Source organism: Myiozetetes cayanensis, unplaced genomic scaffold (assembly GCF_022539395.1).
Source record: "Myiozetetes cayanensis isolate MyiCay16 unplaced genomic scaffold, myiCay2020 scf17, whole genome shotgun sequence".
NCBI classification, from domain to species: Eukaryota; Metazoa; Chordata; class Aves; order Passeriformes; family Tyrannidae; genus Myiozetetes; species Myiozetetes cayanensis.
The window spans coordinates 14,698,664-14,711,937 of NW_026087378.1; the positions used below are offsets into that span (position 1 = coordinate 14,698,664).

General features: G+C 50.8%; 1 protein-coding gene across 1 annotated transcript in view; it reads left to right on the forward strand.

Annotated features, from left to right (window-relative positions):
• Nucleotides 1–309: 309 nt before the first annotated feature.
• PDLIM4 (PDZ and LIM domain 4) overlaps nt 310–13,274 on the forward strand; it is a 41,762-nt gene continuing 28,797 nt past the window's right edge. The window contains exon 1 of the mRNA XM_050312091.1: nt 310–458. Coding sequence (XP_050168048.1) covers nt 366–458 — 93 coding nt within the window. The 5' untranslated portion in view covers nt 310–365. The remainder of the gene's footprint in view (nt 459–13,274) is intronic.

The following is a 13,274-nucleotide window of genomic DNA, read 5'->3' on the forward strand; positions in this document are numbered from 1 at the left end:
TGTGATGAATAAAACAGTCGTGACTACACATTTACCGACCTATTACATCATTTTCTTTCCGCTCCAGAGGATGAAAGCGCAGCGAGCGGGGGCTTTGACCGCACCAAACGCACACTTTGCTACTACCAAAGCGCTATAACTTTACTCCTGTGAGTAGTGGCTCCGAACCCCGCTTGTTAAGGGTTCAGGGGGAAGCTCCCCGAGCGCTGAAGCTCCCCGAGCCGAGGGCCGGGAGGGCGGGTCCCGCCGGTCTGGCACGCCCTGCGGGCGGGCCGAGCTGGGGAGGCGGGTCCGGCCCGGCCCGTCCCGGCGCTCGGGGCGCGGAGCGCGAGTGGAGCCGGAGCCGCCCGGGAGGAGCCGCCGCGATGTCCCACTCGGTGGTCCTGCGCGGCCCCTCGCCGTGGGGGTTCCGTCTGGTGGGCGGTAAAGATTTCAGCGCCCCGCTGACCATCTCCAGGGTGAGCTCGGGCGGGCAGCGGAGCGGGGAGGGCGCCGGCCGCAGGTGATGGGCGGCGGGGATGCGGGTGGTACCCGGGGTCGGGCCGCCGGGGCCAGCGGGTGTCAGCGCTCGGGCTCTGTTTGACTTCAGATTAGTCTGTATGCACCCAAAGGCACTCTCCTCAAAACTCAGCGCCGTTTCAGCCGCTTTTCCCCGTGTTGCAGCATTCTCCATGCTTTATTTTTTTGGTTGTTGATTCGTGAAGATCCGCTTTCAAAGTTTTTAGTGTTCAGAGGGTTTGGATTCATGCCCTGGACTGAGTTCACAGGCTGTTGGGGTTTTTAAGGAAGGCATGAGTTAAGCCAGCAAGAAGTTTCTCCGCGCAGGCTGCAGCGTTCTGGGGTCCCTGTGGGCTGGTAGTAATTACTGTGTAAGTGTACTCACACTTGTGTTTAACCTCACAAAGATGTATTCTGGAAACTTCTTTGCTAAGACGCCTCAGAGAGCTTGAAATAGGCTTTGTGTGTAGCTGTATGTGAAAACAAACCATGCCCCGTGCAGGAGGGAGCCCGGCGAGGAGGTGTGCGGGGCTGTTGATGGATGAGGTGCTGTGTCTGAGCTGGCCGCGTTCCTGCGGGCACTGGGCTTTCCATCGCCGTCGGGCTGCCCCGGGGCAGGGCTGGGTGCCCCAGGCTGCTCTGCCTTCCCGGCGTGTCGGGCCGTGCAGGATTGCCGAGCTCCCCTGGCAGCTGCTGCTGAAGTGCTGGAGCAAACGCTGAGCGTATGGAAAGGCTTTGAAAGGAGCTATAACTTAAAAACGTTGGTGTAACGCACACAAGCTGTTTGCCGTCTTCTCAGTCATCTGCCAGAGCTGTGACAGAAAAGAGAAAACATGTATCCTGAGTTTCAAAGAGATGATTATGGAAGAGAGCGTGTTTTAAAGAGAGCTTTGTCTGTATTGGAGTTAAAACGCGCCTGTTGCACAGCTCGCTCTCTGGTTTTGCTTTGGACTGTCCCTTTCCAAGCGCTCCAGCGAGGGCCGTTTTGGAGGAGGAACAGGAGGAAGATGGATGGAGAGGGAAGGGCAGGGCAGGGAGCAGCAGCTGGCGGGGCTGGCTGTGCTGCTGGGGTGGGCAGGAGCCCGCTCTCGGCTGGGGGTGTGCGGGACGGGGCACTCGGCACAGTTTGGGGCTCAATCTCTGCCTCCTGGGCACGGCGAGTTCTGTTTCTCCGCCGGTAACAGGGGATGTTTCACAAACCGCCTCTCGGCAACTGTGAAAATGTTCCTGTCGGGAAAATGAACATCTCAGCTTAGTGGAGTGAGCCTGTTTTCCTGTTACTTTGAAAAAAAAAATTAGTTTAATATTAAACAAGAAAAAACGAAGTCTGCTTCTGCCTAGGCAGGTGGCTTGCCAAATTTCTTGTTTGATTCAGCAAACCTGGGAGGTGTGAGGAGGCTGATTCTCATCAGGCCAATCTTGCCATGGTTCACAGGGAGCTGTAACACAAGAAGTTGTTGTAGGGTGTTACTCCGTGTGTCAGCCTTTTAAATTGGATCCTTTTTGAATTCTGCTCCCGCTGAAGAGCGAGGTGATGCTCTGATGTTGCTGTACTCCAGCAGCTGCTCCTGGAGGGTGAGGAACAATTTGCTGGGATGTAAATGTATGTGTAGAGTGTTCTGCTTAGGCTCTAGTCTCTTAACACAAGAAAAGACCTCACTTGCTTTTCAAATAGTATCTAAAAATGTTAGAACTGGGGAAAAAACTTGCTTCTGCTGCAGCTTCTGGCCTTGGGGATGCAGGAAGGGCTGCTGGAGGGCTCCCCAGAGAAACAGGGCTTTGCTTGATGGTGGGTGTCTGCAACCCTGCTACTGTGCAGAGGACTGACCACGGCTGCTGTGGTGCCATATTCCCTTTTACTCTGTAATTGCCCAGGAAATCTGTTCTTTCTGTCTTGAAAGCCAGGCAAAGGAGCTGGGAGTTTCCCATCCCCATAGACAGAGAGCCTCCAGCCCCCTGCTCAGGCTGGCTTACTGTGGGAGGGAGGGAGCCTCTTGCTAATTGTGGAGGCTTTTGGCTGGTTTCTGCTGCCTTCAAAGTGCCTTTTCTTCTTTACTTTCTATTTTATTTGTTTTGTTCTAAAATGCCATTAAATTACAAACATCTTTGGAAAGCAGAAATTCTGCCAGGAGGCAGGACCACACTCTGGGAGTGCCACAGCCAGCTGGGAGCCCAAGTTGCTGACAAGCTCTGGGTGTGCTGGGCTGCCCGAGGGATGGGGGTTTGCACCCCACTCCCGGGCCCAAGGGAGGCTGAGGATCGATGTGCCATGAGGTGTTTGGACTGTGCAGCTTGGCAAGCATCCTCCCTGGACTGGCTGTGGTGGGAAATCGGGTTGCAGTTTGGGATTCGAGGCATCCAAAGCCCCCCACGTTCAGCTCCGGGTGCTGGAGGCTGGCTGCCTGCTTGAAAAACACAAGTTTATCTGTGTAGAGGCTGGGGGGAAAAAATGTTTTGGTCATTGTTATGTTGGTTTTCTCTACTGTTTGCTGAGCTTCTGCAGGAAACCATTTGGCTGCAGAGCTCTCCCCACTGTAACAGTGTGGGGATGTGTCGCTGGCCCCGGAGCTGCAGCGGGGATGGGGGACATGGAAGGGGGCAGCTTCCCCTCCAAAGCCTGCCCCAGTGTCATGGCTCCAGTTAAAGTGAAGGCAGAGTTCCTTAACGGGGCATTTGTGGGACCTGAAGCCAAAGTGTCACTTCTAGAGGGGGAAATGGTGACGCAGTTGGTGTGAGAGGAGCTGCCAGACCGAGCTGAGCGAGAGGCACAGCAGTGCCGGGCAGGGAGAGGCACCTGGCACGGCAGGAGGGAAGGATGAGAGTGGTCCACAAAAGTGGCTTGTGACAAGAGAGAAAGTTGAAAAAATACGGATCTGGCAGCACACGACATGACAATCACCGAATCCTGCTTTGGGTGGGACTTGCCTCTTTCCCAAGGGTTTGCTTTGGCCCTTACCCCCTGTGAGGTGGCTGTGTCTGTGCAGCTGATGGGCTGCAGTCCATCCCTTGCAGCTGTTTCAAATGTGCTCATGATAACAAGCAATGATCCCTTCTTTGAAAACAGGTCCTTTCCCTCTGTGATTTGATCAATCTTAAGTGACCAGGGGTAAAGATCTGATTGCTCCAGTGACTGGGAGCAGCTGGTGCAGAGCTCTGCCCTGGAGAAGCCAGGGCTCTGGTTGGATTGTTGAGTTCTTCCTTGTTAAAGATAAATGCAAATCCAGCAGGGTGTGCTTAGGGCACCTCTCTCATGTGGTCACATGAAAAGTTAGGTGTGCTCCAGCTCCCCTTTCATCCCCTGCTTCTTCCTGTGTTTTCAGGAGGACCCAGATAAGCAGGGATGGAGTGTGCTGGGCTGGTTTTGGGGGTACACAGCCCTTCAGGGTGATGCTGGTGTGTTGTCAGCACAGTGCTGGGAAGGGAACAGTAGCCCCAGGCTATGCTCTGGGAGGGAAACTCAGCTTGTTTTATACCCACTGTTACAGGTGGGTACATCACATCACTAATGGTTACTCCTCCAAAGGATACTTACAGAAGTGGGGAATGATCCAGGAGATCTGCTTAGAGTTGGCCTTAATGACTTGATAGAAAGTGGTTTTAAGAGTTAATTAAATTTCTGGTAGCTGACAGCTGCTTTCCCTTGGCTGAGCAGGTCCACAGCTGGGTGCTGTGCTGGGAGAGGGGTTCACTGCAGCTCCTACTCCACAGTGACAGCATCCCCTCTGAGCAGCAGCCACGGCTCAGGAACAGCCTCGGCCGTTCTCAGTCTTGTGCTTGTAACCACATCAGTGAGTGCTGTGGTTCTGTGTGGGATCACAGCTGATCTACCCCTTGCCTGGGATTAAAAGATAATCAGTCATTAGCGTAACTGGAGGAGCTGAGTGTGTTTAATCACTGGAACTCGCTTGTCCGGCTCCTGGAGCAGTCGGTGTCGTCATCTGCCCACCTCTGCCAGTGCTAATCCATGCACTTGCTGCTTTTGGAATCATAGCTAAATTACTTGGCTAAACAGATAATTGACAAATGGGCCAATTCCAGTATTTTTAAAATGAGATTTTAATACAGTTTTTCCTTTATCTGCTGGCCTCAACATCGGTTTACCCACTGGTCTCCAGTGGAGCGGCAAAAATGCAATTTTCAGAGTTTCTTGGAACTGTAACACAAGAAGGGTGAGAAATAATTGGTCTGCAATCCATTATCCAGGTATTGTTTGAGTTAAGGTTGACTTTTAAACTTGAGCAGCTTTTGCATTTGAGCAGAGACGTGTCCTGTTAAAGGTTAGGATACTCAAGAAGGAATTCTGCTGAGGAAGGAATTCCAGTAAAAGATTTTGTTGACTCTGTCAGGGCAGCCAGCACATGCCCGAGTCCGTTGCTGTGATCCCTTGTGAATGCAGAGAGAGCCACTCCTGGTGATAATTTCTGGGGTGGCCTGTGAGGTTTGTTCTTGTGTGAGAGGGGATGGCAGAGCACAAAGGGCTGCCCAGAGCCAGGGCTGGGTGTGCAGGTTTGGTTTCTCCAGGAGCTCCACGTGCTGGTGGAGAGGCCGAGGACCAGAGACACCAGCAAAGGGAGCAGGGCTTTTCCCTTGGATTTCCCGTGTAATTTTTATGTATCTGATAGTTTGTAACATGGAAGTTGTGCACTCTGTTCAGAGCTCCCGGAAGGTCTGAAGCAGCCGCTCTGTGCTGATGAATCCCAAAACCGGGACCCCAGCTGACTGTGCTGACCTTTGGTGTGTTTGCTGCCCCTGTGGAGCTGAGTGATGAAAGCTGTCGCTCAGCTGGCTGCACAGTAGTGTTTGTTACAGCATTTCAAGTGGGGTGATGTTTTTAAGTGGAGGGAAATATTTTGCCCATCAGTTTTTTGTCGTTCCCCTCGTTCTTGTGAGCTCTGGGGCGAGAGGTCTGGGTGGTCACGTGTGGAGCTGTGCTGGTACAGAGCAGTTCATCTGAGCTACAGATAACAACTAACAAATAAGCCACAAACGTATTTGCTGCTCAAGTGCTGCTGTCACTGAGGGTTTTTTAATAACTGAAGGAGAAGGAGAAATGCTGGTGCTGGTTGAGGAGACAGCAGTGGGGGAACATGCTGGAATGAAACCCTAAATGCTAATTGCTGTAATCAAGCAGAGAGATAATCCTGAGTGGGAAAGCAGGCGGAAAGAATGATTCATGTAGATCCATTCAGGCAAGGTGTGACCTTGGGGCAAGTTAGCAAAATAAACCCAGCACACCCTCAAAACACGCCGGGCCTCTGCCAGGCTGGACAAAGCAGAATGGGCTCAGTGTCACTGGGTATTTTGGGTTGGGATTTGGGGGGTTGTGGGTTTGGCCTTTTTTCTTTTTCCTCCCCTTTCTTTTGATTTCCTTTTAAATGATGGTGATGTCAATTTTCCTTGAAGATTGAGAGATTGCCTGTTGGGGCAGGTATTCAGAGTTACTTTGTAGAAGTGTGCACTTAATTCCACTTGATAAAGTGGGTGAAGGAGAATAAAGTTAGACAGAAAGGCTCTGTGTAGGAAGCATACAGGAGGAAATATGTGCAGTTATTCTTTTCTCCTAAACTGGCCCTACTGGGGTTAGATCAGTCCTTTAATTTTAACACAACTATGGCATTGTGGATTGTGTGGAATTAGTGCAGACCAATGCAATTTAATTTCATTTTTGGTAGCTTGGGGGCAAAATACATATCACAGGTCTCACAAGAGTCACAAGTGGAAATCCTAGAAGGCACAAGTCCTCTTAAATATAATATTTCTAACTGAATTTGTCTGATTTCCAAGCTCTCAAAACACATTGACTCATGGTTCTTAGATACCCAAACACTTACTGGGAACGTTTTTATTTTTTAAGTCATCTGTGACCACAGGTGCTAGAGTGTGAAGGAAAACAGTAGATCTCTCAGGCTCTGGCAGTGTTGATAAGAAAAGGTTAAAACAAACATGTTCACAGAAAAAATACTCTGCTTGATTTGTTGTTGGTGCCAGATGTGTGCAGAGCAAACCCCGTATCTCACCAGAGCTTGTTCGTGCAGTGCTTTGTACACAGCCCCTACACCCCGCTCGCCCCCAGCCCTGGGAGATAAGGTTTTGTTTGGCTTCTACTTCACAATTTACACAAAACTTCAAGCAAACCCAGGTTTCACCACGTTATTTGAGCAATTGCGAAGATGTTGAGCCCCAGTGTGGCATTTGGGGAACTTCACCATCCAGCAGAGACCCAAAATAAACCCCACTTTCTCCCCGTAGAGGACACAGAGCTCTATTAGAAATAAAGGAGTGTTGTGCAAGAGCATTTCAGCCAATGAATTTTCCAAGCACCATAAAGATGCCTCACAGCCTGTGCCACACTCAATCCTTCTTGTCAACCAGAGCAACTCACATTCACACCCATCAAGCCTTAAGTGGTTTTACATCTTGTGTGGACTGATAGCAGATTATGGGCCAGTGACATTTTACAGTGTGAGCTTCAGAAAGCAAAATACACCAGATTAAAGATTATTTCAAGTCATTATTCTTAATTACCAGATACAGGCAGTGCTGAAAGAGAAGCTGTCTTGAACAGTTGACTGCAGGAGCGGTCGATAAAGGGTGCACAGAGGAGATGGTCACTGGGAGGTTGGCAGGATGCTGGCTCTCAGTGCTTTGTTTACCATAAGCCACAGAACACTCCAGGGACCCCGTGGTCTGTGATTAACACCTGTCTGTGCACAGAGGATGAAGCTTCAGGTTTGCTCACCGACTGAATTGATCTTTTTATGTTGAACAATTTTCTTCTGTTTGGAGATGGCCCTGTGGCCACTTCCCTCCTGCTGGGACAGAAAGCACCAGCCTGCCCTCGTGGCTGAGAGGCTGCTGGTGTGGAAGGGAAGCTCCAAGCAGCCCCTCCATGTCCTCTGTGCAGCACCCAGGGCTTGCTCCTGAGGAGGGACTGGGAAGCCCTGGTGCTTGCTGGGGGGTGTTGGAGGGGTCAGCTGAGCCCTAAAGCTCTGCAGGAGATGGAGCAGTTGTGGCCATAAACACTCTGATACTGCTGGACCAGGTCTGCTGAGGGTGCCTGCAGATGTGCTGATGCTCCAGGAACACCCACAGCTCACCAGTGTCCCCAGGGCAGGCTGTCCCACCCTGGCCTTGCTCCCTAACACAGCAGAGTGAATCCAAAGCAGGTCTGAGTGCAGAAGGAGCTGTGTGGGTGAAGAGGGGCTGTTCTGGGCAGTAAAGGGGTAAGGGGGCTCCCAGTGACTGTGGGAAGCAGTGTGAGCTGCTGCTGCCTGTGCTCTGAGTGCTGCTGGAGCTGAGAAAGTGAGTTGCTGACAAAACACACCAGATGATCCTTGTGGGTCCCTTCCTTGTCTTTCTCAATCCACGTTTTGAGGTTTGCACTTGTGTTAGTGGCTGTTTGCTGTAAACCCCATATCCAATTTCATTGATTCCCAGCCTTTCTTTGTACAGAGATCTCAGCCTTTGAGCTGGGTTAGGATCCACACTATGGATCTGTTTCTAAATTTGGATTTTGACCCATCAGTACTTGGATGCAAAAGGATTTTCGAGTGTCTTGCCTTTTATAACACTTGTACTCCAGTTCTTTCCCTTTTGTACTTTTCAGCTTCTTGTTTTCCTCAGTAGTTAAATGAATCCACACTGTATAAACAGTGTTCTTCATTCACTGGGATCTGAGCATACCTAAATAATGCCTTGGTTCATCAGACTTTATATAAGCAACTAGAAAAATGCAAATGGATTGGCACAGAATATATGGGAGTTCAAAGCAGGAGGCTTTGAAAAGCTGAAGAGAATCCCTGGAAAGAATGTTTAAGGATTTGGGGAATTTATCTTCATTAGTAAGTCATTTGACTCTTGGTTCTTCCTGTTTTAAAAGATGTAGCTGTGTAAGATCATCTCCTGCCCTGTAGCATGAACAGGCTGGCTTTGTTTAAAAGCTGAAAATTTGTCACACTATCTTGAAAGCCTCTTGAACACTTTAATCAGGCCCTTTTGATCACACTTGCAGAACAGAAAATTCCCCTAGCCTTGTCTACAACAAACTACCGATGATTTAAGGGAAGGGTGGTGTGGTCTGTGCGGGCTTGTTTGGGATTGCACCTTTTAACCCGTTAAATCCCGGGCAGGGGGCTCCTGCACTGAGGGGGTGCATTAGAGGAGCACTTCTTACTGAAAGTGGAGAAGGTGTGGCTGAGAGAAAGCTGCCTTCATTATCTGAGTGGGAGTGGTGTGAGGGGCCAGAATAGACACCTTCTGTTGATTTGAGTGAGAACTGCTGGGACAGTGAAGACCAAGGGTCCATCCCTGCATGGCCAGGGGATGCAGGCAGCAGGCACGGGGACTTTGCCCTGCTCTGAGTGCTCTCCCAGCCCTGGCACCCTTCTGTGGTCAAGCTCCAGGGCAGAAAGCAGAACACTAACTGTGTTTCAAGAGTGAACTGCTCTTGGTGTGAATAATCTCGCTTACTAAATTAGACTGCACTGCTCTATCACCAGCAGACTTAGGTTAAGCACAAGGCAGTTGCCTTAATGTGCTTTATTTTACTGGCCTGCTGTCAGATGTCACTTAGTAAATCCTAACAAGGCTCCAGTGGCCAGATAAGAGAGCTGCTGCTGGCACTTGGGCTCTTTCCAGCCTGTTCCATAGCACGAGAATATCCCCTTGCCTGGGGAGGGGGCTGCTGAAGGCTGGCCTCCCCAGAGGAGGGTGGAAAACCTGCTGAGCACCAGGGCTGGCACAAGGGAAGAGGCTGGCTGGCACTCCTGGAGTGGGAAGGTGCAGAGAGAAGGTCCTCTCCCCTTTACTTGGGATTGGTGTGGCTGTCTTGGGAAACCCAAAGTCTCCATCCGTTGGCTTTGGATTTATGATGTTGGGAAAACACCTTTGAGTGCAGGGCAGCAATAACCAGCTCAGTGCTGTTTTGTTGCTGCGTGAAGTTGTCCTTAGGAGCTCAGAGCTCCCAGAGGAGGCAGGATTCTTGTCTGGTCGAACATGAAAAACCTTTAGGGGAATTATAATAAAAATATTTACGTTTCTTTAAGGCCGTGGTGTTTGCTGTGGTTTTGGCTCTCAGTGCTGTACACTTGACTGCTCTGGAGGGGTGCTGAGGTTGCTGTCCCCACGGCACGAGCAGAGCTCCTGGAGAGCTGTGTGGGCTCAGAGGGAGCAGGACCCTGTGAGCTGCTGGCAGGACCCTGTGAGCTGCTGGCAGGACCCTGTGAGCTGCTGGCAGCACAGGGGCTCAGAGCACCCCGTCCCCGTGGAATTCCACACCAGCACCTGTGTGGGGCTGCTGCCCTGGGGGCTGGCAGGGTGTGAGGCACTGGGCTGGCTCCTTGCTGCTGTGTAATTGCCCTGCCTGAGCTCTTCACTGGAGAGAAGCAGAGAAGCAGCCCAGGTGCTGGCAGGCACCCAGCCCGGGCAGGATGGGGCATGGCATCCCCAGGGCACGGCAGGCACTGTGGGACAGAGCCCGTGGGAGGGTCTGGTGCGTGAGCTGGGACTTGGCTTCAGGGCACTTGGTGTTGCCCGAGGTGGGGAGATGGCTCACACCACCCTGATTTACGTATCCACTGCTCTGGTCTTGGTCTGTCTTCATTCAACCTTCATTTCTGAAATGGTTTGTTCTTGGCACAGGTGGGGAACTTCAAATAAAATGTTATCGTGGTTTTTCTTTATCCTCTCCTGTTCTCGAGCCTCAGCTCCCCTGGAGGCCCCTTTCAGGAGCACGGGGCTCGGTGACTCAGTGCAGGTTTTCTGGGCAGTGTTTTTAACCTCATCACACATCCAGATACTCTCAAATTCATCTGTTTCGTTGATGTCACACACGCTGTGGTTACAGCTCAGGGCAGACCTGAGGCCCCTCTGGAGAGGCTCAGGTGAGTGGCTCTGGTACAAACTCCATCCCAAAACCTCTGTGCACTGCCAGGCTCTAATGCCACAGAATCACAGAATGTCTGGGTGGGAAAAGATTTCTAAAACCATCGAGTCCAACTGTTGGGGCAGCACTGCCAGGGCCAGCACTAACCCAAGTCCAGAGCAGGTAGGGCCCTGCACGAGGATTTGGGCACAGCACTGACCCCAGACCAGACTTGCCAGGCTTTCTGTGGCATGTTTGGTGGCAATGGCTGTGCACAGCTGTGGGTTAGGTGAGCTTGGTCTAAAGTATTGTAAACATTAGTCACTGAAATGCAAACTTCAGACCTGACAGACATTACAGTAATGACTCCCAAGCTGTTGAGGCACTGATGCTGTATCTCAAACTAATGAATTCTTGGAGTGCAGCTCCATTTCAAGCCCTCGGTCATCTCCACAGCAAGCATAAAATGCTAATATGAATATACTGCCAAAATAATTTGAAATAAACCAGAATCTAAAAATAGGGAAAAGCTAGGAGTCCCATTTGTGAACAGCTTATTCTCCAAGGAAGCCACAATCTGGTTAAGATCAGTGCAGGGGAGAAAATCCATCAGACATTTAGACACCACTGAATAGACAAGAACAAAATACAGCTGTCCTGGGTCACGCTGAAGGTCTGTTAGTCCAAAAGCCTTCTGGAAGCCAGGGCTGTGGGGTGGACACTGAGAGAAGCAGACAACAGCAGGCAAGAACATGGAGATGCTTCCTTGGAGGTGCTGGTTGAGCTTCTGGTCGACTTTCTGGCAGCTTCTGTGACTGCAGAAGGACCCTAATGCCCTGTGAATTGATGTGGTCTTACACAGGTCAAAAAACCCTAACATACCAGGAGAAAAATGATCCTGTCCTGGGCTGAAATGTCCTGTGTCAAAACTCTCCAGCTAATGTGTGTGGAGCTGAAAAACACCTCCTGTTTGCTCTGAGCTGAGTCACCGGGCAGCCTGTGAGGAGCTGGCCTGGCAGCTTTGCTGGAGCCAAACAACCCAGCCAGAACTATTGAAGAGCAAATGGCAACGCTGATTTACTCTGACAATGCAACAAAAGCTGTAATTCGGGCTGCCAGTTCTATTTACATGTCAGAAGTGCTTCTCACACACCTTCAGGCCGGTGCTGGTGGTGTGGGTGGCTGTGGTCACACAGGGGGCAGAGCAGGTTGTGCCGTGCCAGGGGCTGTGGCTTCTCCCCAGCCTCAGTGCCATGGGCAGGATCCACGAGGAGGCTGACTCTGAATTCCCTGTGGAAACAGAACAGGGCACCCCTGGAAGCGTTCAGGGCCAGGTTGGACGGGGCTTGGAGCGACTCTGTCTGGTGGAAGGTGTCCTCACCCATGGCAGGGGGGTTGGGGGCTGGAACTGAGTGAACTTTTAGATCCCTTCCAAACCAAACCATTCTAGTGTTCTGTGGAATCAAGGTGCAAGCCAGGACCTGTGCCTGCCTCCTTTGTAAAATAGCTGTTTGGTGATGGCCTGTGGTGGGTGGGGGCCCTGGGCACTGGGCAAAGGTGACCCCACTTGGTCTCCAGCAGAACAGTGCCCGGTCTGTCGGGGTCTGGTGGCCACCCTGCCCCACTGTGAGCCGTGCCCAGGGGCAGATGGTGGGTGGAGCAGTGCTCCTGTTGTCTGCACCTCTCAAGCAGGTGTGTTGGGGCAGAGACCCACTGCCTGTGTAAATGAAGAGGAAGCAGAAGCAGAGCACTGTCTTGCTTTAGTGCAGTCAGACATGAATAACCGAAAGCCAGGCTCGCTGTGCTTTCTCATTTGATAAACCATGGGGTTGGTGGGTTAGCAGATGCTCAGAGTGGCTGAAGAGGAAATTAGAGGGCAAACACCCAGCTGTGAAGAGTTTAAACCGACACGTTTGCCTGTCCTGACCACGCCTTGCGTCGTTTTATATCATTATAAAAATTAAACCCACATTTAGGATGATGTAAATGAAACGGTAACTTCTCAAGCACCGCTTTTATGGGCTACAGGATTGGTGTATGGCTGACCACAAACAGTACCTGGACCCGTCATTAGTTCCTCAGGAAAGAAGTTATGAGTTTTATAAAGCTCTGGCACTCCCACAAACCCCGAAGGAAAGAATTGTGGAGACTTAACAAGCCGTGTGATATTTATAGAATGGAATCATGGAATTGTTTAGTTGGAGAGGATCTTAAAGATCCTCAAGTCCAACCGTTAACCCGGCACTGCCAAGGCTACCCCCGGAGCCACTCGTGTTAAATTCCCCCAGGGATGGGGAGCGTGCAGGGCCAGGACAGACGAGTCACTTGGATGGCAGGCAGGAAACACTGATGTGAAACCTGAGCTGTCCCAGGGGGCAGTGACAGTGCCAGCACTCGTCCTCTCTGTGCCTGGTTACCCAGAGAGGAGCTTCCCTCTGCTCTCTGGGGGTTGATTCTTGCAGCATCATTTAAGCTCTGCAAGCCAGAGGAGTGGGGAGCATCTCCCTAGAAAGAGATTGTTTCCATTATTTCAAACCAGAGACAAATGTGAGGAGAGGATCTGGTCACACACTGGCTGGGGTTGACTGAAGTCTCTTATTCCATGGAGTGTTGCTGTAGAGGATGACCCTTGGAGAGCTGAGGCTGACCTGAGAGCTCTGACATCCAGCCTTGGTGTAGGCAAAACACACATTCTCTAGAAATAACTCTTCCTTTTACCTGCAGCTTATTCCAAGAAAATGGACTTTCTTGGGCATTGGTTTATTTGTTGTGTTATTTTGTTTGTTTGGTTGGTTTTTGGTTTGGTTTTGCTGGGGGTTTTGTTTGTTTGTTTTTTGGTTTTTTGTTTATATTTTTGTGTTTTGTTTTGTATTTTTAAACCTGGAATTCTTTTAAGTAACCCTTTTATTTTTCC